The 27187-nt window shown below is 36.7% G+C and overlaps 1 protein-coding gene across 1 annotated transcript in view; it reads left to right on the forward strand.

Annotated features, from left to right (window-relative positions):
• Positions 1 to 25721, forward strand: part of TMEM117 (transmembrane protein 117) — a gene marked incomplete at its 3' end in the record, with an annotated part of 87469 nt that extends 61748 nt beyond the window's left edge. The window contains exon 2 of the mRNA XM_007462454.1: positions 25589 to 25721. Within this exon, the coding sequence (XP_007462516.1) occupies positions 25589 to 25721 (133 nt within the window). The remainder of the gene's footprint in view (positions 1 to 25588) is intronic.
• Between the last annotated feature and the right edge of the window lie 1466 nt (positions 25722 to 27187).

Genomic DNA, 27187 nt, shown 5'->3' on the forward strand with positions numbered 1-27187 from the left:
TATCTTTTACTCATGCTGTCCTCCATAACTGGAGTCTTTGGCTCCAGTTATAATAAACCTGCCCACCTTTCCATCTTTTATTATGCTTTTATTGATTCTCTTAAAATAATGTGATCTATCCTCATTTGAACCTTATAGCCTTTTCTGGTTTTTCTGTTGTGCTTTTCCTACTTAGCTCTGTATTATTTGCTTTTGTTGGTCTGCCATCTATATTACTATCTCTGCCTAACTACCTATCTCTAGCCTAGAAGCTTGAAAAATGTAGACACATGATTTTCTTTCTGATCATTTCCCTCCAGCACATGAATGTACTCAGAGAAGGTATTCAATAAATATTTGGAGGATGCATAGATGAATCAATGTGTTTTGCTCCTTTTCCAGCGCTTGGTTTCCCTTACATACAGTTTCTTATATTAAAAAAAAATTATTGTTTAGTAGAAAGAGAAAAAGATTTGGAATCTGATAGAGCTAGATTTAGATCCTAGACTTACTAGTTATGTAATCTTGGACAAATTATGTAATTTCACTGAGCCATTACTTTCTCATCTGTAAATTGGGGGCAATCATACCTAGTGCTTACTGTGACATTTGAATGAGGTATTATGTGAAAGACCTTGGCAAAGTGGAAGAGTGAGTAAAAGTTTTATTTTTTCTACTCTCTCTTTCTTCCATTCTTTCTTCCTTTTTTCTCTATTATCATATATTAAATAACAGTGCAAGTGTTATTTAATCATATTTTGTTATTTACATTTTGTTACTGTGTGTCTCATCTCCCCAACTAAATGTCAAGTTCCTTGAGGAAAGTAACAGTTTTCACATTCATAACAGAAGTTAACATTAGGCTCTACACAGAGAGTCGCTCAACACATATTCATTGAATAAATGAGTTTCACCTCTTTACTCAGTTGACCTTCTTTCCATTCAATGACTTTCTTATATTGGCTGCTTTTCCATCTTTTGCTGTTTGGTTGCTTTCCTCTTGTTCTTCACACATCTTCCAAATGCCTGCTCTTATGCTCTTAAGGTGACCTTTCTTCGTGAACTCTACTGTACATAGTCTTAAATCTTTCTTTCTCCAAATTGCCTGCACTAGAGCACCTCTTGTCAGCAGGACCAGAAAAAAGCACAATAGGGAGTCTTTTTGTTGGATTTAACACTGAGTCAAATATATCTCACAAACTGGTTTCTCTCAACACTTGCCTAGTCATTCCTTTTCTTTCATGTTAGAAGACAGCATGCTTGCAATGGATTCTCTTAATAGGAAGGGCTGTACATTTAGGGATTGGAGCAGTAACTTCATTGTCTGTAAAGGTTGATTATGAATCTAATTATTTCTAATTTTTTGTTTGCACTTAAGGACATTTTAGAAAATAAGACATCCTTGATGACATCCTGATAGTGATGGAAAACAGAGAATGCTACTGAAATTAACAAGCAGGCAAATCTAGCCTTATTTGTGCTTCTGGTTTAATTATACTTAATGATTTAAATGTCTGTGTTTTTTATTTTTTTTTAAAGCAAAGTCATTACACTAAGGTGATGAATTTGGTGAATTTATGTTAGCATGACATCACCTTAATATTATGTTTCAGTTTGTCTGAAAATCATATTTGCTTTGAGGTTTTCTTGGTTAAGCCATGTTAATTTATTAACCTTACCTTTGCCTAAATTCTTTGAATCTCCTTATTGTGACGTCAAACAACTTAGGTAGTTTATATAAGTATAAAAGTTGGAATTCATGAAAATGCTGGTTATTGTCTGGGTGGTTGCATTTTGTCTTTTTGTAGCGTATTTGGTTGTTCTAATCACTGATGTTTTTAAGTCCTTTAGGAGACCCGAGTAGAAGCACCCCTCTTCTCTGCCCAAGTTCTAAATAAATTAAGAAGTAAGACAGAAATAAATATTGTGGTGACCAAGATATTACCTCTATTCTGACAATGTACTGGAGAATGTAGCTTGTATCTGCAGACAAGAGGACTTCTTAACACTCACCTCCAGAATTAAGTAGGCTTCCCAGTCCCAGGCAACACTGCATGGACACACCTCCCCTGGAGGAGCAGAGCAGAATTTGTCAGGCTCTTTTGGAGAAACTGGGTCTCTAGAGAAAAGATGCTAAGCTATACATGCCAGTTTTCTTCTTCCAGAATGATCAGTCAGATAAGTCACTTCCCCTCTGAAGCGGAGAGAGGTGAGAAGTAATGTACCTGGTGGAGTATTTTCTACCTGGAAGGAAACAACCTGGGGTAGGGAATAGACATTCCCCAATAGTGTTAATCATCTTGTGATAATTTGGTGGTTAGAAAAAATGGTATGAACAGTTATAATGGATTTATCTTGACATATTTAATAAAAGAAATAGCCGAGATTTCAGGTAATACTTTGCATTTAAAAGCTACCTAAAATTTTTTTTTAATGTATTTGATGTGCAAATTACGGTGACATCTGGTCACACATTGGCAATTACACAAATGATTCCCAATGTGGTCCTACAATAGGTATCACTGTTTTATCTTATGTCTTAATGATAAACCACTGTAGCATCTAGACTGTTACAATATCAATATTCATCACCACCAACACATCATAAGTTATTACTTCCCCCAGGCACCGACAAATAACTATTTCTAAGACTGTACAAGAGACTAATTCAAATGAGGTTATATTTGGAAAGATTTTCCTACTGATCTCTCTGAAGCTGCTGGTTTGCATACTTGATTGAATAAAAACAAAATTTTTCTGTCATAATTTCAAGTTGGTGTACTTCAGAAATAGTCAGTTCCATTTTGTATAGTCATGGAACTGCATTGAGGACAAATAGTTCTTTTAATTGAAAGTAGTGAAATATACCAATATTCTAACCACAGATTTTTCATGCCCTCTCATACAGAAAATAAACGTCAGTAATATTCAACAGTGATTAAGTCATAGAAGAGAAACAGTTGTGATGTTCACGATGGGAAAGCAATTTACACTATACAAATATTAAATATTAAATTATAGCCATCAAAGCTTAGAATAAAGCTACATAAGTAACTCTTTAATAAAATACCTATAACACAGCCTAGAAGACCATAACACTACATAAGTGTCTATTATATAAGAACTAAATAAAATAATGGATTCTGTAGGAGTAGGATTTCAAGCAAAAGTGGTACAGTAGATTCTAATGGGTTGTATACATTTATCTCTTTTCCGTAAATACAATTTGTAAATGCAGAATGTGGTGTGATTCTTTGTTTTGCTTGTTTATTCTTTTTATATCTGAGATATATTATAAATATTCATAGATTAAAACTTGGAAGTAATATTGCCTGCATGCTCAAAGACAAAAAAATAACCCTAACATCTAAATTATAATGCATTGTTACTCATTCAGTTTGCATAGACACTGATCATCTAAAGTAACTCCTATATTTTTTATTTTATTGGTAATATATGCATCAAAACTCTGGCTAATAGTATGTAAAATATAGTAAGAAATATGACACATTATGTGCATTATAGAAGAGATCCAAAGAAAATATTGTTAGTGACATTTTCTCCACAAAGGTTGCCCTTTGAAATTACTCAGTTATTTCAAGGCTTTTATGCTGACGGTTATTTCCACAGAGGTTCTTTTGCTCTGTCACCATAATGTCAAACACTTTATTAAGGTAAAGTAAGCATTTACACTATGAATATTATACTTTTATTTTCTATTTTGTGATTTCAGGCCTTTCATCATAAAAATCATCATATTAGGTTTTGGTATTTCCATGCTTCACATTCTGAAGTGGCTCCTATTAGCTTTCGGAATAATTACAGAGCCTAGAGTTATGTATTGCTATGTAACAAATTATCCCAAAATTTAGAGTCTTAAACAACAATAAATATTTGTGATCTCATACAGTTTCTCTGGGTGAGGAATTTGGGAACAGTTTGGTTGGTTCTGCCTTGGGAATCTCTCATGAAGTTGCTGTGAATATATCAGCCAGGGCTACAGGCATGTGAAGGCTTGACTGGAGAGTTCTCTACCAAGATGGCTCTCTCAAGTGGATGGCAAGTTGGTGCTAGCTGTTGGCTGGACCCCTCAGTTCCTTACCACGTGTATTTTTTTTCATAGGGCGACTTGATTGTCCCCAAGACATGACAGCTGATTCCCCCCGAGTGAGAAATTCAAGAGAGAAACCAAGGTGGAAACTGCAGTGTCTTTCAAACTTTGTCTTGGAAGTCACTCATTGTCACTTCAACCATATTTTATTGGTCACAGGACAGTCATAGTTCAGTGTGGGAAGATTCTACACAAGGAGTGACTAGCAAGAGGTGAAACTCAGTAGGAGCCATCCTGGAGTTTGGCTATCACAATTTACAAATGTGTGTTTTGGTTAAGTTGGCATATCATATGGGCTGATGAAGCTATATTCTGTTCTAGTGCCTTCTGTTGATGTCTAATGCCTGGAGGTGGAGTGGGGTTGAAGCTGGTTGAGGCTGGTGCCTCCATTGCTATGGCTTCATGTTTTAACCTACTCAGTTTGAGATCCATGCCTATGCTCTGGTTTCCAAGCGCTCCCCAAATTATAAGCTCTCAAGCTGCTAAAATAAAGATGAACTCCCTGAAATCCTTCTTATTTTAAATTTGTACCAGTTTCCACCCAAGAGTGGAAAAAAGTTTCTGTTTGCATCTCAGAATTATATACTTTATTCCTAAGTCCCCAGAGAGTATGCTTCTATGTCTCACAGGGCTCAGACCTTGATCCACAGGCTGAGCTTTACCATAATATGTACCACTGTGCTTTAGAAACAGTGTTGTCTTGCCTGTTTCATTTTATACTCAGCTAGAATATCTCAAGAAAATAAAGTATTTAAATTATTAGGAATTTTTCCTTTCAGTTCATCAGACCTGTCTGAATCCCAGCTTTAGGCTCAAACCAGCCATCTGCCATGATCTGCACAACATGGCATGTGTTAAACATATGTATCCCCAGTACTTTTAGTAACTGTGTAGATAATATTTGTTGGAAAGATATTGAACTTAGAAGATTGTTAACCTATATGCTCATTAAATATATGTTGAGAAAAATCCAGATTTTGTTCTGTATGTCTTGGAATTATTCATTGCAAACATCTGTCAAGGTATCTTTGGTACTTTAATGGCATAATTAAACTCAAAATGGGCAGTGTGAAACTCAGGAGAAGCACCCTGGCATATCCTTCCCAAATACAGATAATTGATTTTCCTACATTTTATGTAAAGTGCTATGTAACTGTAGATTCAACACTCGTCTTCCCTCTTCCAACCAGCTGCATCTACTAAGCTCCTATCTTGTAGAATTTCAGGAACTGTAATGCTTAAGTTCTTCTGAGAAGTTTTTTTCATAAGCTGTGGAATATGTCTGAGAAAACAACAACATCTGAATTTCAGATTTAAATTAACATTAGCCATCATAGTCAATATCTACTCTTTTAAATAGACATTTTAATGAATTATAAAATCCTAGAGGAAAGAGTTTTTGAAAGATTGAAATTATGTGTTACTTAAATGTTTAAAAGAATTCCATTGTCAAACCGTCTAGGCATGATATTCTCTTTATAAAAAGATGTTTGAACTACTGAAGAACTTTTTAGTAGTTTTAGAATAATTCAAGTTTTGTGCTGCTTTAATCAGTTTTGGCAAGTTAAATATTTTTCAAGAAACTTGTTCATTTTGGATCCCTGTTGTGTTTGTGGTTATGTACCTTTTTCATTTCTAGTACTTTTTATTGCCTTCTCCCTTTTTTCTTCATCAATCTAGTAAGACATCTGTGTGTTTTATTAAGCTTAAATTTTTTTGGCTTTGTTGATTCTTTGTATTTTATTTTTACCTTCAATTTAATTAATAATTGTTCTTGTCTTTAACATCACCTTACAAGTTTATCCTTTTTTCCTTAAGTTGGATATTTAGTTTATAGATGTTCAGGTTTTCTTTTTTAATATAAGCAATAGATGACTAAATTTCCCATTTTGTAATGCTTTCTTTTTTATTCTATATATTTGAGATGGAATATTTTAAAAATTGTTCAATTCTAAATATTTCTTCATTTCCATTAAAATTTTTGTTTTATGCATGAATTATTTTGAAATACGTTTTAAAATTTCTGAACTGTGAGATATAAAAATCATTAACTTTTTGTTATTGATTGCTAACTGTATTTTGTCTGGAAATGTGGTCTGTGTGATATCTGATCTTTGAATTTTGCTGAGATTTCTTTCGTAACATAATACATGGTTATTGTGTAAAATTTTCAATGCATGTTTGAAGAGAATATGTATTCTCTAATTTCTATATGGAGGGTTCAATATAAGTCCATTAAATCACGTTTTAATTTTATTATTCAAATATTCTATTTCTTTGTTAATGTTTGTGGTCTGCATGACCTATCAATAAATAGCAGAGGGATGTTAAAACCTCACACTATGATAGTGGGTTTCTTAATTTCTCCCTCTAGTTCTATCAGACTTTATTTATATATTTTGAATCTATCTCATTTGATGCATTGTGCCAACTTGAAGATCATTGTATCTACCTGGAGAATTTAATGTTTGTCATTATGTAGTTATTCTCTTTGTTCCTAATATTATTTTCTCACTTAAAATCTATTTGTCTAGAATTCATACCCATTCTAGCTTTCTTTTGGTTAGTTTTGTTTGATATATACTTTTACACCCTATTACTTCCAACCTTACTGTATTCTTGCACATTTCTCTTGCAAACACACATCTTTGATTTTATTTTTCTGTCAGTTTTCTATCTTCTATCTAACAATTATTGTACTATGTAAGATCAACATATTACATTTATATTACGATCTGATTCTCCCACTTTTTTGTGTGTTGTCTATTACATAGTTTTCCCTTCTTTTTCTTCTTTCTTTTTTGGGAAGGGGGGATGAGGGTGATTGTATTTTGTTCATTTGTTTGTTTCTTTCACTTTTCTGTCCCTCTCCCTCTCCATTTGGTTTATAATTTATGCTTTCAATACCTATTCTTTTAGTGGCTATCCTTGAAGTATCACTGTTTCAAGTAAAATTTAAAAACCTGGCAACTGTACAGCTAATCAATGTCTTAGTCCACTCCCGTATGATAAAAAATCTTAAAACATTTTAACTAAGGTCAATGTTTTCTTAGTTACATGGGATTGTTGTTGAGTATTCTGATTTATTTTTATTTTCTATAAATTTATTTATTTTTGGCTACGTTGGGTCTTCTTTGCTGCATGGGCTTTCTCTTGTTGTGGTGAGCAGGGGCTACTCTTCATTGTGGTGCATGGGCTTCTCACTGTGGTGGCTTCTCTTGTTGCGGAGCAGGGGCTCTAGGCCTGTGGGCTTCAGTAGTTGTGGCTCGCAGGCTCTAGAGCACAGGCTCAGTAGTTGTGGCACATGGGCTTAGTTGCTCCGCGGCATGTGGGATCTTCCTGGACCAGGGCTCAAACCCGTGTCCCCTGCATTGGCAGGTGGATTCTTAACCACTGCACCACCAGGGAAGTCCTCTGGTTCTCTTTTAACCCCATAAAGTAGACAATATTTTTATTATTTTATACAAACAGTGTTTGTTTAGATTTGATGTGTGTTGATCAGTTTCTCTTTTCACCATTCTTTCTTGTCTCAGATATTTCTTTTGAGGTCATTTCTGGAGTCAGGTTCATTCTCCTTGAAGTACAACCTTCAGAAGTTTTTTGAAGGTATATAGAAGATATACTCTCTCAATTTTTATTTTTCCTTCAGTTTTTAAATCCTTGTGACAATTGTCTTTCAATTACAATTTTTAGTCCGTTTGTACTTATGTAATTACGAATGTATGCATGTTTAAATCTATCATTTTGCTACAAACTAGCTTTTGATTTGTCTAATATTTTCTAAGTTCTTTTTTTCCTCCTCTTTGCTTTCCTTTGGATAAATAAAATATTTTTGTATTTTATTTTTCCCCACTCTATTTCTTTGTTGGTTATACATACTTTTATTCTTTCAGTGATCACCCTAGAGCAGTGGTCCCCAACCTTTTTGGCACAAGGGACTGGTTTTATGGGAGACAATTTTTCCATGAACTGGGGGATGGTTCAGGATGATTCAAACACATTACATTTATTGTGCACTTTATTTCTATTATTACATTGTGATATATAATGAAATAATTATACAACTCACCATAATGCAGAATCAGTGGGAGCCCTGAGCTTGTTTTCCTGCAACTAGATGGTCCCATCTGGGGGTGATGGGAGACAGTGACACCTGACGTGTGTTGCTTACGTCCAGTCTACTCTGTAAGATGCAGCTTAATTGTCATTTGCCACTCACTGATGGGTTTTTTGTTTTGTTTTGTTTTTTAAAGAAGATGTTGCGGGTAGGAGTTTATTAATTAATTAATTAATTAATTAATTTTTGCTGTGTTGCGTCTTCGTTTCTGTGCGAGGGCTTTCTCTAGTTGTGGCAAGCGGGGGCCACTCTTCATCACTGTGTGCGGGCCTCTCACTATCGCGGCCTCTCTTGTTGTGGAGCACAGGCTCCAGATGCGCAGGCTCAGTAGTTGTGGCGCACGGGCTTTGTCGCTCCGCGGCATGTGGGATCCTCCCAGACCAGGGCTCGAACCCGTGTCCCCTGCATTAGCAGGCAGATTCTCAACCACTGTGCCACCAGGGAAGCCCACTGATAGGGTTTTGATATGAGTCTTCAACTTATTGATTTATTATGGTCTCTGTGAGTCAAACCTCTCTGCTAATGATAATCTGTATTTGCAGCCGCTCCCCAGTGCCAGCATCACCACCTCAGCTCCACCTCAGATCATCAGGCATTAGATTCTCATAAGGAGCACACGCAACCTAGATCCCTCGTATGCGCAGTTCACAGTTGGGTTCGAGCTCCTATGAGAATCTAATGCCGCTGCTCATCTGACAAGAAGCAGAGCTCAGGCAGTAATGTGAGCGATGGGGAGCAGATGTAAATACAGATGAATCTTCGCTCGCTGGCCCACCTCTCACCTCCTGCTCTGTGGCCCATTTCCTAACAGGTCACGGACCAGTACCGGTCCATCGCCTGGGGGTTGGGGACCCCTGCTCTAGAGAGTAAAACACATGACTGACTTAATCAGAGTCTACCTTTAATTAATATTGCCAACACTTTACAAGACCTTTATAGTGTTTAACTCCATTTACTCCCTATTTTTGTCATAACTTAAATTCCACATATGTGTTAAACCAAAAAGATAATATAATTATTGTTTTATTTTAAAACAACTTTATCAAGGTATAATTGGCATACAATAAAGTACATATATTTAAGTATAATTGGCATACAATAAAGTACATATATTTAAGTGTATAGTTTTGACATATGTATACATCTGTGAAACCATCACCACAATCAAGATTAAAGTTTCTCCATGAGCTTTTGTAATCCCTTTCTCTTATCCCTTCAAACCTCCAGGCAACCACTGTTCTGCTTAGTTTGCATTTTCTAGAAATTTATATAAGTGAAATCATATAGTATGTACATATGTAACTGCTATTAAATTTATCTATTGGTTATTAATTTCAGTTATTATTTTTTAGTTTAGACCGTCCAGTTGATTTCAAAAAATAGATTCCAGTTCTTTGATAAAATTCATAATCTTTTAATCTATTTCTTGAACTTATTAATTATAGTTATTTTGACTTCTATGTGCATCATTAATGAGTTTATATTATCTATTTTTTTCTATTGGGTTTTCAGTAATTTTTCTTGTCTTGTTGTCCTGTGTGCTTATTTTTTTTTTTAATTGAACACCAAGAATAATACATGAAGAATTACAGAGGTTCATGATGATATAATCTTTCCCAGGGAAAATTTAATTTTCTTCTGGAATGCAGATAGAAAATGAGTTTCAGGCTTTGTTTGGGCTAGTCTGTTTCTGGTTTGTCCTCACTGTTGTGTTATAGCCCTTAATGTACCACATCTGAAATCCTAGACTTCATTCAGAGTTCCTGGTGTATCCTGAATTGGTGTATCCTGAATTCCAATTTCTGTTTCCTCACCATCATGAGACTGCTAATACCTATGCTTAGGGTTTTTCTCTTAGTTATTCTTTGCTTGGTATTACCTCTCACCTACATAGTTTAGGTGTCAGCAAATACTCTATAGGAAATTGTGTTAGAATTTTGGGCTTACTTTCGGAGTTTCTCTTTTTCTGGTAGTTCGTCCCTTGTGTCCTTGTGGCATTGGTAGCCCAGAATTTCAATTTCTGTCTCTCTCACCCAGTGAGACTGCCTCAAATTATAAGCCACAGTTTTCCATTTGGTCTCTGAAAATCAGCAAATCTCCCAAGGGGTAAAAGCAGCAATAAATGAGAACTTATCTAAATGCATTTTTCTTTCAGGCATCTTGGCCTTCAATCTTGGCTGTCTTGTTTGCTCTTTGGTGCCTTCAAATAGCTGCCTTTGTTACAATAGACACTTTTGCTAGGTTGACAGTTATTTCCTCTCAGCACTTTGAAACACTGTTTTATGACATCCATTGTTACTGTTAGGATATCTTCTATGGGTATGGTTGTTGTTACTTTGAAGAAATCTGCCTTTACTGACTGATTTTAAGATCTTCTCTTTGTCTTTTTACATAAGTGAGCCCTCCAATTACTCCAGTTTACTTCTTGGAGAGAATTTCCTGGCTTCAATGCAGGAAGAGGGAAATCAGGCAGAGCCTGGTGTCTTCTTGAATTGAAGAGACGGAGTTTGGTGTGTGGGGAGGCCAAGACAGCTAGATTTCACAGGGCAGAACACTGGAGAGGAGAGAGGAACACAGCGAAATAACTCCAAAGATTTTTCAGATCTCCCTTGAGTCTTCAACTGAGTCATGATCAGCACATGCATGTGAGGAAACCACCCAAGGTACCACTCAAAAGGAGCAGGGGTAAAGTCCTTGGCTCTCACACAGGGCCAGGAATAGTTTGTGTCCCCACAAGTCAGAGAGGAAAAATCTGGAATTTATGGTGCATCAGGTAGAGTACTCAGAACGATGGTAGTGGGACAAAATTAGCCCTAGATTAAAGGCTTCTTTGATCCTACCTAACAAAGTCTAAAAGCAAGAGTCAATAGGATCAAACTGTTTACAAGTAACTTAAATGCATCTCAGAACAAAACTCAAAACTACTAATAGGAATACAAAAATATCTAGCACCCAAGAAGATGAAAATTCATAATGTCTGGAATTCATTAAAAACTTAGCAGGCATGCAAAGATGCAGGAATATATGACCCATGATAGAAGAAAAATTAATCAATAGAACAAAGCCAGAAATGACACTGTTGACATAATTAGTAGACAAAGATATCAGAAATTATTACTGTAATTCATATGTTGAAGACGGTAGAGAAATGCTAACATGTGTTGAGACAGCAGATTTTAAATACTTCATATCTGGTAATTCCAATATCTGAAGTCCTTGTATGGTCTAAATATTTTATTTGCTGTTTTTGTCAACTCTCACTCATAGTAACATTTCTTTTTGTGTTTGGCTACTATTAATTTTGAACTAATACTTTAATAATATAATCTATGGGAATTCTGAGGATTTAAATTAGGCTTGTTTTCTTCTAGAATGTATTTGGGTTTGCCAAGTTTGGAATCCAGGAGACACTATTCTTTTAGGACAACTTTAGACTCTTTGGAGGATCGTGATTTACTGTGGAGACTCAGGTTCAGTTCCTAATATGCAGCATCTCCAGGTTTAGTTTTATGTCATTTTCTTAGTGCTCTTACGGGCCTTTGGCCCTAAAGTAACCCTAAATTTTAAATTTGCTCACTAGTACCTTTTAAATTTTAGCTTACTATACTTCTTGCTTCCTGCTCCTTTGCAATACACGAAAATGTACATTTGTTGTATTTCCACAATTATATTTACATTATATTATATTTATAGTATATAACACTTGCCAGGCACATAGTAGGTGTTCAACAAATGTTTAAAATGAATATTTTTATTATGAAAATATTACCAACAAAATTAAGAATTTTCCATATAAGCTACTATCATAAACATCAAAATCTGTTTTTGCTTTCGAGTATGCCTTGTAATTTTTTTCTTGATAACTGGACATGATGTACCAGGTATACATAGGCCTTTAGTGATACGGTGGTAAGATGTGGGGGAAGAGGAGGCATTCTATAGTCCTATGATTAGGCCTCAGTGTTTTAGTGAGCCTATGCCTCTGGACTGTGAACTTACACGTGCTTCTTAGTTCCCCCATGGTTCTCTAAGGTGGGAGAGGATGGCTAGAGAGGGCTAGAGTTGGGTATTTCTTTTCCTCCAGATCACTTAGGTTCTAATTGAAATTCAGCAAGTTAGGTCTGGTGAAGTAGCTTCTCCTGAGGGCAGTCCTTGTTAAGAAGAATAGATTCCATATAGGGGCAGGACAGGAATAAAGACACAGACGTAGAGAATGGACTTGAGGACACAGGGAGCGGGAAGGGTAAGCTGGGACGAAGTGAGAGAGTAGTATTGACATATATACAGACGTAGTGGACTTGAGGACACAGGGAGCGGGAAGGGTAAGCTGGGACGAAGTGAGAGAGTAGTATTGACATATATACACTATCAAATGTAAGATAGATAGCTAATGGGAAGCAGCTGCATAGCACAGGGAGATCAGCTCGGTACTTTGTGTCCCCCTAGAGGGGTGGGATAGGGAGGGTGGGAGAGAGATGCAAGAGGGAGGGGATATGGGGATATATGTATACATATAGCTGATTCACTTTGTTATACAGCAGAAACTAACACACCATTGTAAAGCAATAATTAAAAAAAAAAAAAAAAAGGAGAATAGAGTGTTCTGGCACATTTTAAAATGAGCCCCCCTCCTACCCCTCCTATGGCTAGGTTTCTCTGGAGTTTTTAACTTTAAGTCTTGTACACACTAAGCCCTCCAGCAATTTGTTAATTACAGTTCAAGTCTTCCTATGCCAGCACTGGTTCCCAAGGCAGTTTTTTTCGTGAGTTTCTGCTGCAGTCAGCTGTGACTCCCTGTGTTCGACTGTCTGCCTCTCTAATCGTGGGGGCAATGGTTTGACCTCACCTCTGTTACAGAAAAGTTATTGATTTATTAGAAAAGTTATTGATTTTTCAGTCTGTTCAGATATATGCAGAACTGGGAACCTGTTATGAATTTTTAATATCTTTATTTAGTAAATCTAGAAATGGAATGGGTAGAGAAAACAAGTTTGCAAATACAAGGAACCAGTCTGAGTTAGAGGACTTGTGGAAAGCTGTGAATGAAAGCCAAGTTCAGGATAGCAGGAAGGAGTCATGTATACATGGATACAGATGATAGGATACTGGAAATGTGGGTAACATGACAGAATTTTGGCCTGGTTTTGCCTTCCCAGTATTTACGGTTGTGGGAGGACCAGTCCCTCCTGTCCCATCTCCACCTGTGATCAGGGAGCTAGTGTCCAAGCCTTGTGATTGATCAGGATTGCTTGAAACCATGGATCAGCCTTCAAGGGATTAGTTTTGACAACTTAACCTTTCTTTTTCAGTTGGATCAGTAGAATGCCCAACACTACATAAAAACCTATTTTAAAAGTATAAGTATTATTATTTTTCAAAGCTGGTATCCATATAATAATGATGATGTAAAAATTTCATGATAATAGTGATGATATTAATGTGTAAAAACAGGAAGCTATACTTTCTATCCCATCGCCCATTTCAAAATACAAAATTGTGATAATAACAACCTGTATCATCTCCAAAAATATTTTATTTTTTACTTTTTTTTGACCGGTTTTGACTCCAAAAATGCTGTTTAATATGATTCCACTTAGTAGATACCTAGAAAAAAAGAACAAATTGATTTCATCAAAATTATAGGCTATTATAATATTATATGTGTGCATGAATTATGTGTGCTGCTAAATCTTATCTTACAATCTTATCTTAGGCTACAAGCTAAGATGTAATGTTAATTTAATATTCATTTTATTCAATAGCTCCTTTCTCCTTAAAAGAAAAAGTTACAGATAATAATAAGTGAATGCCTTTTATTTCCTTTTGGAGTTATGTTTTTTCCTCTTGAGCAATAATAAGCAATTTAAATCAATTAATTCTAAGAATGATCTAATGGAAAGAGCCATATTATAATAGTAAAATATAATATTTGGACTTTCTCAGTGAAATGGAAGATTTATTCCTGTTTTTCCTGTGGAGAATAATTTATGTCAATATTTGTTTATTTAGTGGATACATATTTTACTCAAAATTTTTGTAATACATACATTTTTAAAAATTGACATTAAACCCTAGATCTGAAAATACTATAATTTTTGCTGTTTCTAACCGTGGTCCTATTTTCCTTTCTTTCTAGAACCTTTTGAAATATATATTATAATGCATATTTTTAGTATCATATGCAATTATATTTCAATTCTCCATATTTGATTTTCTGTCAAACTCAGTGAATCACAAACATTTTCTGTGTAAGCACCTACTTCTAATAAGGGATGATAACCATCTGTTCAATGTTTTTAAATTCTCTTTGTACACTGAAATAACAAGACTTGCTCTGAATATTAATGAAATGGTGCCCTTATGGTACAAAAGTTTCATCGTTTTATACTTATTATATAAAGCCATGTTTGTCTAACTAGAATATCCTTCATGCCTAATGATATTCCGGTGTGTTTTGTTAGATAATTTTCTTTGTTGGTGTCCCATCCATGGAATAATTCTCTTATTTTAGTTACTTTTATTTTATTGACATTTTAAAATTAGTAAATCTTAAAAAATATCATGTTCTTATAAACTGTAAATTTATACAAATCAGTCATGAATTCTTCAATTCTTCGTATACTTATTTTAGTCTGATTGGAAGTAAAGTTCAATTAATTTTCAAGTGCTCTGATCCAATTTCACTTTATACTTTACTATTCTAGATATAAGAAATAGGACATATCAATTGTCACATATTCTAATATTAAAATGTTAAATATTAACTTTAAAGAATCTTGTCAGCGTGTTACTTTGGGTTCATTTTATATATTAGGCATATGATGACAGATAAGACATAAGAAAGAATACTGTTTCTCTTAACAGGTAAGACGAATTTCCTTTTTTTCAAACTAAAAGTCTTTTGAGTTAGCAGACTTTGAGTTAGTCTCTCACCAATACAACAAACCTCAAATTTGACTGGATCATAAAAATCATGTAATCCAACCCATTACACTTGGTTTCAGTAGCACCCATTCCTCCTTGTTTGCCCTGAAGGGAACTTACTACCTCCTGAGAGAATCCATCCTATAAGTTCTTCTGACAATTACGCCAGTATATGAAATATTTAACAGTGAGGATGATTTCCTAGAGGAGATCATCTCTGACTTACATTTTAAGGCCCACAGGAAATATAGGCATTAGTTGAGTGATGGGAGAAGAAGAGTATCCCAGGCAGAGGGTCAGCATGAACATAGGAAACTGCAACCTGTTTAGTGTTTATGCAACTAGAGTGAAAGTTAGGGAGTGGTGAGAGAGGAGAGGTAAACGTGGGTCAAGTCAAGCAATGCCTTGTATACATGACAAGGAACCTGAATTTTATACTGTAGAAGAAGAGTGATCGTTGAAAGATTTAAAGTGAAGGGACGATGTGACCATACTTACATTTTAGTTAGATTTATTGGGGGTGGATTGAGATGGGAAAAGAGGCTAGAGTAAGGAAGACCATTTAGGTTGTTGCCACAGTCCCATTTAAGAGACAATGGGAATCCAAATTATGGGAGAAGAGCATGCATGGAAGTTTATAAAATAATAAGACTGTTGATGGAAATGGAAGGTGTGTAGGAATCAAGAATGAATCCAACCTCTAGTTATTTTGAAAATGATAAGATGGTAAAGTCAGAAGTAGGGGTGGATTTCGGGACGTTAAAGGTCAGATTGGAGATGTGGGTATACTGTGTGTTGGGACGAGAGGTGGAAATTTTGAATTTTTTTTTGTATACTGAGTTTGAATTGGCGGTAGGACATCGAGGAGGACAGTGGGCAGGTGGCTCTTCCAGTCTGAAGATCAGGAGGAAAAGTCTATGCTGGAGATATTGGATGTTAAGCCCACAGAGTGAGTGAGACTGTTACCGAACCCAGGTCCGGCTGGTCGCCGCTTGAAAGCCAGTTCTTGAGAGACAAGTGTTGGTAGGAAAGGAAAGGTTGCTTTATCTCGGAGGGTGGCAACCAGGGGGTAGGGCAGATGCCTGTCCAGAGGCTGACTCCCCCCTTGACAATCAGGGGGCAAGAGCTTTTATAGACAGAGGGAGGGGCCTACATGCAGAAACAATAAAGTCAGCTCTGACAGTCATCTTGAAATTGGTCATCGGTGGTCTGACCAGTGTCATCTTGGTTGTTTTAAGTACAGTTAATCTTTAGTTCCAGGATTTGTTCCCATTTCTTTGAGGCCAGTTCTCGGAATTGTGGCAGCTTATGTCGTGGCTTCAATTTCATGGCTTCAACTTGGTCATCATGTAGTTATCCTCCTCCACTTGGTGGGGGTTTCAGTATCTGCAAAACAGCTCATAGGATATGGCTCAGAATACTATCTATAGACCTTAAGGAGGAACTAAAGGTCCTTGACTATGCTTAATGATTAAACTATTATTATTTGGTCTCCTTTGACTGTTTTCCTTTGTTTCTGCATTTTCTCACTTCTCTGATTAACTTTTTTTTAAATTTTTGGCTGTGTTGGGTCTTTGTTGCTGCGCATGGACTTTCTCTAGTTGTGGCGAGCGGGAGCTACTCTTTGTTGCGGTGTGCAGTCTTCTCATTGCGGTGGCTTCTCTTTGTTGTGGAGCACGGGCTCTAGGCGCGTGGGCTTCAGTAGTTGCAGCACGCAGGTTCAGTAGTTGTGGCTCACAGGTTCTAGAGCACAGGCTCAGTAGTTGTGGCGCGTGGGCTTAGTTGCTCCATGGCATGTGGGATCTTCCTGGACCGGGGCACGAACCCATGTCCCCTGCGTCGGCAGATGGACTCTCAACCACTGCACCACCAGGGAAGCCCTGGCAGGCAGATTCTTAACCACTGCGCCACCAGGGAAGCCCTCTCTGATTAAACTTATTCTCTGACTAAAGTTTTTCCACAGACAAAAGGCAGGCTGAGGACATGGGTAGGGGGGCAAGGACCATAGGGTCCTGCTCCATTTCAAGACCATGTAGTGGTATGACAAGGAGAAAGACAGGGCAGACCATGGGGAACATTACTGTTTATGTGACAAGCAGAAGAGATGCCCCCCCAAAGTGATAAGAATAAACAAAGTGGAAAAAGCACAAGGAGTATTTGGTATTAGGGAAGCCAAAGAAATAGAGTGTCAAAAAGGACAGAGTGGATACTGCAGTGTCAGATGCAGCCGAAATGTCCTGTAAGTTAAAGGCCAGTATATTTCTATTGCGTTTGACAATGGTGGGGGCCATTAACGTTTGCCAGAACAATTTCAATGGAGTGTTTGCATTGCAAGTAAGATCTCAGTGAGTGGGGCTGATGAAGATTACTCTCTCTTGAAGTCTGGATGAGAAGGGAAGTTGAATCGATGGTAGTTCAGGGATATGAGGTCAAGAAAACCTTGTTTATAGGTTGGACTTAAGAGGCTTTAGAGGCAGAGGGAAGAGAACCCGGAGAGTGGGAGAGATTGGAAACACAAAGGAGAGAAAGAATGGATGATGAAGCAAGGCACCAAGAGAGAGGGGGGTATGTTTTTAAAAAGGCACACATGGTCTCTTTTGTGGGAGGAGCACAAAGAAAAACAGAAGAAGAAAGTAAGAATAACAGAGAAAGTAGATAAGTGGATGCATGTGAGTGGGAAGAAAGTTGAAGGAAATCATATTTAGTAGTAGCAATGTTTTCTTGAGGTTGAGACTAAGGTCATATTCTGAGAGTGAAAGAGGCGTAGTAGGAGTTTTGAGATGAAATTTGAAATGGATGTATTAATATGCAGTGCTGTGGTAGCAGCTGAAGTTGGGGATCGTGATTATGTAGTAGCTTATCAACCCATTTGTGTAGCTTTTTCCACAGAAGTTTACTGAAATTGGAGAAAACAAATTGTAGCTCTGAATCAGAGTTGGGGTTTTGAAGGGCAAGTATAAAATAAACCTGGGGTGCACAAGAAACAAGGGTGCTGCGGAAAAGAGAGTCTGATAAGGACACAGGAGCTTCATGCTGAGTAGGAGGGAATAGATCTCAGGAGGTAGTTAATTTATGGGGAGAAAATGAGGAGGAGGTGAAGCTTGAAGAACTGCAGGGCTCACAGGGCTCACAGGGTGGGTGCAGTAGGCACCAGATTTACAAAGAGGGCTTTTAGTCATACTGTGGAATATTGTTTGTTCATTTGTTTGTGTGTCCCTTCCTTTTTAATCTATTGGGCAAATATTTATTTATTTAAGACATTCTATGTGTCAGTGCCATGGGGACACCAGTGGTGAGGAAGACAAATATGGCCTCACTGTGTTGCAGCTTGTAGACAGGTGTGGTGCATGCATAGTAGACAAACTAGACAGTCTTGGGCATTAGGTCTTTGAGATTGAGTGGTCTGAGTGATGACTACGTCACTACCAACAAGATGTGTTTTCCTGCATATTTTACTTGTAGAATTTTTCTTTTGGAGGACTTGAGGACAGGTCTTAATTTTCCTTCTAGAATCTGCCCATCAGTATTTCATCCAATATAAATATTTTACCATGTGTTTTGCTGAGTACTAGGGACATAAAAAAAGAAAAAGAAGTAAAGATTCCACTTGGGCCATTTTTAACCCCATTTTTTCTTACCTTCTCAGGGCGTTTTATTCACTGGTCATCTTGTATCTGGTAAGACAATGCTAACTACAGTAGTAAAACCCTACAAAACATAGAATTGACTACATCTCAATTGAATTTCTCACTCACTTAAGCCCAAAACATGGCAGGCGCCTCTGTTCCAAGCAGTGATTCAAGGACCCAGGGACCTTTCATCTTAGGGCTCTACATTTTTCAACTTGTTTGCCGCACTTCCTTGCATTTGTGGATCAATGTAGCGCTAGGGAACTAATTTCATCTGGCTCTAGGAGTGGAGCATGTGACATAGACTTAGTTAATCATTGCTTTTCATAAGTCTGGCTATGGTGATTGGTTCAGGACCCAAACAAGCCCAAGTGGAGTTAATCACATGACTTCTCAAGAAATGCTAGGGCAAAAGCAGTATGCTTTCCTCCCCAGACAAAAATGAAGACACATTCGTCAGGATTGCTACCGTCATTTTAGTGTTACAAAGAGTATGTATGAATGTGCTGGAGGAGCTGGCTGAGATGGGACCCCACCCTGAAGGAACAGAGCTGGGAAAGGCAGATAAATCAAACCTTCGTCATATTGTCTGAGTGCTGGATGAAGCCTTTCTTGAAGTCATATTATTGTTTAGTTAAACTAAATCTACATTCGTTTCTAAACATTTATAGTAAGGAGAAAACTATTTTTTGTTCAGGGAACAAATATCCTTGTTAGGAAATATGAGAAGCCTATAGACTTATAGTTTAAGCTGGTATTAGTTTTTGTTTGTTTTATTTTTCATTTTTGTTTTTTAATTTAAAAACGATATTTACTTAACATATCTTTTGTAACACCGTTTTCGGAGCACATCTGAAGTCCAAGTGTTCCGTAGTGATTAAAAGCAAGGGTTTGGAGCCATTGTTATTGTTATTTGCAACAGAAAATATACTTACTGGTATGTTAAATGCCTGCTACGCTGATTTTTACTGCTTTTGACCCCAACAAATTAAATATATTCCTTTAAATAACTGCGGATTACATTTGTTTCTTATGTATATCTATGTATACATTAAGTAGTTACATGTACACATTATGTATACATTATAATTGGCTGCATCATATGTAGGATATTTTGCAGCAGAAGACTTAATGGATAGTAGTGTTAACTTCAGTTTAGCGTCCTCTTGAGGAAAATGCCTGCTTTCATATTTCCTGGTCAGGGTAGTATGTGTAACTTTTCCCTCTAAATTAAATAAATCTTGCTTGGACTTCCCACTCATCAAGGTGAACAGAGAGTACAAAATTGGTAATTTTTTAGATCATCTTTTTTATATCTAAAGTTTAAAGCAGTCCCAGGGCTTATAGGGATCCTGGAAACAAATCCTTGAGTCTGCATTTACCTGTCTTCCCCTCTCCCATTGCTGCTTGGGTGATGGTCTTCTGCCTCTTCTTTAGCACAATGGTGCCATCTAAGAGAGCGTAGGTTTGCAACTTCAGGAACTTCCTGGGTGAAATCTTAAACTGGCCCCGTTCTTGGAGGGAAAGGACAGACCAAAGAATGAGGCAGACCGCTCCAGATTGGTAGGTTTAGCAAGCCAGTGAACTCATGCATGAGGCTTGTCTTGAGCGGCCGCAAGACAAAATCTCTATACCTGCCCACCAGGGTCAAAAGTTTATACAGAGGCCTTAACTGGGTTCGTCACATATTCTGTGCAGATGGTCTCAATAACACATTGCTCTCTCAAGACTGTCTTCTTGAAAACGGTCCCACTGGGGGTACGGTGGGCAGAATGTACATTCCAAGGCCAGGGGAGGGGGTGAGGAACGTCTGATTGCCCAGGTCCAACTCCTGGGTCAGCCAGCTGTCACGTCCTCTCGATGACCTTCACCATCCTAACCAGGTCACTGTGTTCCTAACGAAGGTGGGTGGCTGCTCTGTTGGCTCCTCCCTTTGGGGCCAGTTCAATCTCCTTACCTGAATTCCAAGGCCATGACCCTTGATACTTTGGCCTTCACCAGCATCCATGGAATCAAACCCAAATGAGGTTCTGTCACCTTGGAGTCCAAAATCTTTGTATCCTCAGTGAATCTAGACACCCTCACTCTATTTAATCTTGCCTTAACAACTTCCCAGGAGTACCTTAATCTCTTCCCTGGAAGCACAAACACTTCTACTCCTTCTCCTCTGAGATTGTTTAGTTTATTTCTTTGTTCAAGGCCTCTTTGTGAAAATTACGCCTGGAGAAGAGGATCCCAGAACTTAGCATAAAAGTCTGGCTGTGAGGTACAAAGGAAATGTTCCTTTCTATTATTTTGCTGATGAGAACACAGCAGCAAAAAAGCCAAGAAACCAAGTAGTCTCTCCATAATTCTCTTACACTCATCTACCTCTGTCTTCCACAGTATATGTGAGCTGATCATATATTTTAAAATATGCTTTTAGGTCATTATCCTTGTTAGAATCTTATGACATCTTAGTGGTTCTAAACCTGCTGTATCTCCAGGAAAGATTCTGAGGTTCTAGGCTATTTCAGTTTACTTTAATCAACATTCATAACAATTGATCCCTGTGCCCTCCAACCCTAACCTCCAACACAGATATAGGCTTGTGTACCACCTTGATGCTTCGGATTGTTTTAAGATTTGTTTTCCAATTACCTTGACCATATCAAAGATTATAGTCCATACAGTGCAAGACAGATTTTATTAGTAACATAAACATACACTCAGATTTACAAATATATCTATGATTAAAATAAAAGTCGTTATCACCTTGTCAGAAATGTACCCCTCCTAGTGATGTCTTTTACCTCTGTTGACCTATGAAGACTGTTTTCACTCAGTTATCTCCTGAAACTCCTCTAAAGTGTTAAAAAAACTCTGAATTCTGTGACCTATAGGAAAGGTGGAATATAACTTATTGTCCAAGCCAGTGCACCTCAGAAAGGAAGGGGGCACTATTAATAATTATTCTAGGACAACAGTTATAAGCCACTGATGTCCCAGGGAAACCAAATATATGGTCACACTGCAGGGGAGGAGATAGTGCATTTTCATGTGACATCCTGGGGTAACTCTGAGGTTCCTGGTTTGATTAGATTGCATGGGGAGTCAGCTGATGGCCATCTGTGTGTATACAGCTTTCTATCATCAGGATGGACACTCAATGAGTTAAGCTGAAGTAGCTTATGGGAAATTTTTTTAATGTGATTTGACTCAACATTTGGGTCACACCAGTTCTGGCCTTAATATATTGCAGCAATTTTATTGTGTGTTTCAAGTGAATTGCAAGCCGTGTTAACCTGCCATTCTGTTCTAATGACTCTAATGACTGAAATTAGTGCCAGGCAATGAGTTTGGCAATGACAGCATAAATGGTACTGTCACATTTCTCATTTTACTAACTGTATTATTTCAGCCATGTACAGTTAACCCACTGTATTTTATTTGCAAAGCACTCTTAAGTCACCAGCATTATTATTTGACTTTTAAAGTACATCCATTTGTGAATTTTTTGACATATGCATATGTTAAGAAAGAAATTTGCATTTAAATTTTCCAAGAACTCTAATTGCTGGTCTTAGCAGTTCTTCAATATCAACTGCTGAATTAAATAAATAGGTCAAGGCTGAAGGACTTGCAGCAAAGGGAACATTGAGTCAAATCAGTCTAAAATAAGATCACATTTTCATTAAATATCCAAATGATGGTTGACTTTGAACATTTCCTACCCGGCTCACAGCTGTATCTCCAGCACCTAGAACCACAGCTGGCATGTAAGCACACATTTAATATTTGCTCAATAAGCACACATTAAATATTTGTTCAAAGAATACATAATATTCTCTACAGCTTGCTTTAAGATATTCGTGGCATGGGTTTTTTACTCTCAAGCATTCTGTGTTAAATATCTATTTATAATATTCCTGTCAATGTGTTGTGTGGAGACTTGCAAATCCCTGGCTTTCTATAATTATTGATTCAGTTAATCAACAAGTTCTGTAAGGCTGTAATTTGCAGCATTAGTATCCTTTGCTTCAGTAGAACATTTTCCACATTCTTCTTTCAGTTATAATTCACATTCCCCCTGACTTTCAGATTTGTCCTTTGCTTCTCTTGTGCAGGCCAAGAAACCAGATAATGTAACCAAATCCATTTTTGCTCCATTTAAAGTTTTATCTAGGGTAGTGTTTCTGTGAGTCTGGTTTCCAAATGAAATCTGAAGTGCTACTTTAATAAAAGAAAGGGACAAGGGAAAATTAGTAGTTAAATCTTAAAAGATGATTTCTTCCTATGCTCAGTAGCCTACATGAGAGCTACTATCTGTCCCTAGAGAGACCATTTACAGATGGAAATATACATATTTTCCCCATACCTTTAACATATCATCAAAAAAGGGAATATTTTCTCTAGTGAGAAATTTTATTGTTAAGGTTTCAGGCCTACCCTATTTGAATTGTAGTTCCTATATGTGAATCATCTCTTTTATCATTATTTAGATAAACTTTCTCTTAGGAGAAGCCAGGGTGACCTATGTTTTTTTTTTTTTTCTTAATCCTGTTTTTTTTTTTTTAATCTTTCTCACCTTTCAGGATACTAGTGCTCTCAGTTCTCTTTATCATCAATCAAAATATTTATCTGGACTGATTATGATACTAGTAATTTTTACTTTAGTGTTTATCTTAATACATTTTCCTCTTTGAAGTATTTGCATTTTAACATTCTTTTTTTCTTTTTTTATTGAAGTATAGTTGACGTACAGTATTATATGTTACAATATTATACATTGTTTCACAATGTTTAAAGGTTATATACTCCACTTATAGTTATTATAAAATATTGGCCCTATTCCCTGTGGTTTACAATATATCCTTGTAGCTTATTTTATACACAATAGTTTGTACCTCTTAATCCCATACCCCTGTATTTCCCCTCCTCTTTCCTTCTCCTCATTGGTAACCACTAGTTTGTTCTCTATATCTGAGTCTGCTTTTTTTTTTTCGTTATATTCACTAGGTTGTTTTAGTTTTTAGATTCCACATATAAGTGACATCATACAGTATTTCTCTTTCTGTCTGACTTATTTCACTTAGCATAATACCCTCTGAGTCCATCCATGTTGTTGCAAATGGCAAAATTTCATTCTTTTTTGTGGCTGAGTAGTATTCCATTGTGTATATACACCACATCTTCTTTATCCATTCATCTGTTGATGGACACTTGCTTCAGTATCTTGGCAATTGTAAGTAATGCTGCTATGAATATTGGGGTGAATGTATCATTTTGAATTAGGGTTTTTGTGGGGGGTTTTTTGATATATACCCAAGAGTGGAATTGCTGGGTCATATGGTAGTTCTGTTTTTAGTTTTTTGAGGAACCTCCGTACTATTTTCCACAGTGGCTACACCAATTTACATTCCCACCAATAGTGTACAGGGGTTCCCTTTTCTCTGCATCCTCACCAACATTTGTTATTTGTGTTCTTTTTGATGACAGCCATTGTGACAGATGTGAGATGACATCTCATTGTGGTTTTGATTTGCATTTCCCTGATGATTAGTGATGTTGGGCATCTTTTCATGTTCCTGTTGGCCATCTGCATGTCCTCTTTGGAAAAATGTTTATTCAGGCCTTCCGCCCACTTTTTAATCAGATTGTTTGTGTTTTTTTGATGTTGAGTTGTATGAGCTGTTTATATATTTTGGGTATTAGCTCATTGTCAGTCATATCATTTGCAAATATTCTCTCCCATTCAGTAGGTTGTCTTTTCATTTTGTTGATGGTTACCTTTGCTGTGCAAAAGCTTTTAAGCTTAATTAGGTCCCATTTGTTTATTTTTGCTTTTATTTCCTTTGCTTTAGGAGACAGATCCAAAAAAAATATTGCTACAATTTTATGTCAAGGAGTATTCTGCCTGTGTTTTCCTCTATGAGTTTTAGGGTTTCCGGTTCTACATTTTGAACTTTAATCCATTTTGAGTTTATTTTTATATATGGTGTTAGAGACTGTTCTAGTTTCATTCTTTTACATGTAGCTGTCCAGTTTTCCCAAGCACCACTTATTGAAGAGACTGTCTTTTCTCCATTGTATATTCTTGCCTCCTTTGTCATAGATTAATTGACTATCCTTTCCAATTTTAGCCATTATCTTTATAAATGGAATTTTAGGTATCAGGGTAGAAATTATGTTTTGCTAGGAGCCATACCAACTCCATAACACATGCACATGCCACCAGGCCCCACACACCCCACAGACTTGGGCACCAGCCTGTATGTGGTTATGGATATTTTAGCTAAGAGTAAGGCTAAGCCTTCTGTCTCTTATGACAGAAACTTTATTTTTACTGTCCATGTTTTCATGTAACTTTAACAACTGGATCTTCTTTTAAGTGAAGTATGACTTGGTTTTATCATCTGGCCAGTATTGGGAATGGGTCTACGGAAGCAAAAGGGAATTATATGGAATTTATGCAACATCGTTACCATTTGCCTTACTTAAGTAGTTTCAGTAAATGAACCAAAAACATATTTGTGAAATAAAAAGTAGCAGGTAATAGTGTTCTAATTAATTTGTTTTCATGCCAGTCTAGTGAATGACTTCTGTATACCAGATTCTCATACTAGTATTGTTTGCTCTAGGATGACGATATGGGGGTTGTCTTGGACTTCACCATTTATGTACAAAAGAGCAAAAAGGACATTAGATAGTGGTTTCACCCGTAAGACAAGTGCTAGGGCAAAGGCTTCAGAGTATTTGTGAGATAATAGAGATTCACTAAAATAAAGCAAAGCTGTATGGATTTTGAGTTACAGTGTACACTGATTTCCAATAATATTTATATTGCAGGTCAGTTGCTTCGGTTAAAAATGTTTCGAGAGGATCATGGATCGTGGATGACAATGTTCTTCAGCACAATTCTCTTTCTCTTCATATTTTCTCACATATACAACACGATTCTTCTAATGGACGGGAACATGGGGTAGGTTGTCTTTCCCCTTTCTACTGTGGTGAGTGTTATATTTGAAACTTGTAAGAATTCAATAATTTTTTAGTTTGTAGTAACCTAAATCTTCGTTACAAATATTCTACCCTAATAGGGATAATCTGTGCATTTTTCTTAAGACATTTAGAGTCTTTTATCCAAGAAGCTTATCGCACTTTGCAATACTTATATAGTGTTCCTTATTCTTTAGGTCTTCTCTGTGGAGTAGTTTGAGAGCAGGTAGTAATTTCATTATAGTGACGGAGAGTATGAGAATCAGGAAATCTTCTTGACTTGTTTATAATCACACAATCAGTAGAACTGTCCTAAGATGTAGCTCTCCAGGTTTGCAATTACATTGCTCTACAATGCGTGGCTAAATAAAAGTGTTTGATACTGGTGGCATTTTTTTTTTTTAAACTCTCTTGGCAGTTCCAACAGAGAGAGCTTTGTTATAAATGGGCCTTTTTAAAAGTGGGCCACCCTGTATTAAGTCCAAGGTTGTAATCTATACTTATCAAATCACTAATCAAATCACCATGGCATGAAGGTGTGCTAACAAGTAGATTGTAGATTTTTTTTTTTTAACTTTCTCCAGTTCTTGCTTTGCTCTTTACAAGTTTTAAGGGCAGAGTGTAAGGAGAATGTCTTAACTTACAGCTTTAAGAATTAGATTAGTGACAATAAGAAACCACTTTAGATACTTGTTGTACACTAAAGTAGTTCCTCTAGAAGGTTTTGATCTATCCTCTCCAATAGATTGGAAAGCTAGCTCATATCCTTTTCTTCTAAATGTAGGCCAGGCAAGACTGCCGGCCAGTTCCACAGTGCAATTATTTTGATGTTATGTATAGATTTTGTCCACTACTGTTCAGTGCTGAGAGGGATAACTCAATTAAAATTTTATTGTTTTCTTCCCACCATTAAAGAGATGAATAGTAAAAGAAAAGCAGGTACTTCACAAGGTTTATACTTTAGTCCATACTAACAAGTGGTAAATTCAAGAATGTGATTGCAGATCAAATGTTCAGGCTTTAGGAAGTTATTAAAATGCTTTGTCTGTAATTATTTCTTGGGCTTCAAATGACGCCATTCCTACTGGGTCTATTTTTAAATGGTGGAGTTACAGATTCTAACCCATGGCTAGTCAGAATAAGCCTCAGCCTTAGAACAGTGCCTGTATAATGGAACCGGGTAATGGTGTTCTTGGGATTTATCTAACAACAATCAAAAGTCTCTCTGAGAGGAACTGTGCATTCTCAGCCCTGGGACCAGAAGAGGAAGTGATCCATGTAAAACTTACTCTTTTTAAGCTGTTGCTGGAAATAAAATGTTAAATAGTATATGTGCATAAAATATATCCTTTGCTCTGAAGTTGACTTTTCATCTAATTCTACTTTTTTTTCTTTTTTTTTAATATGGAGCTAATGAGGTCTGTGCTAACCAGAAGTGCTTATTCTGAG

The sequence above is a fragment of the Lipotes vexillifer genome, unplaced genomic scaffold (assembly GCF_000442215.2).
Source record: "Lipotes vexillifer unplaced genomic scaffold, Lipotes_vexillifer_v1.1 scaffold1569, whole genome shotgun sequence".
In the NCBI taxonomy this organism is placed as follows: Eukaryota; Metazoa; Chordata; class Mammalia; order Artiodactyla; family Lipotidae; genus Lipotes; species Lipotes vexillifer.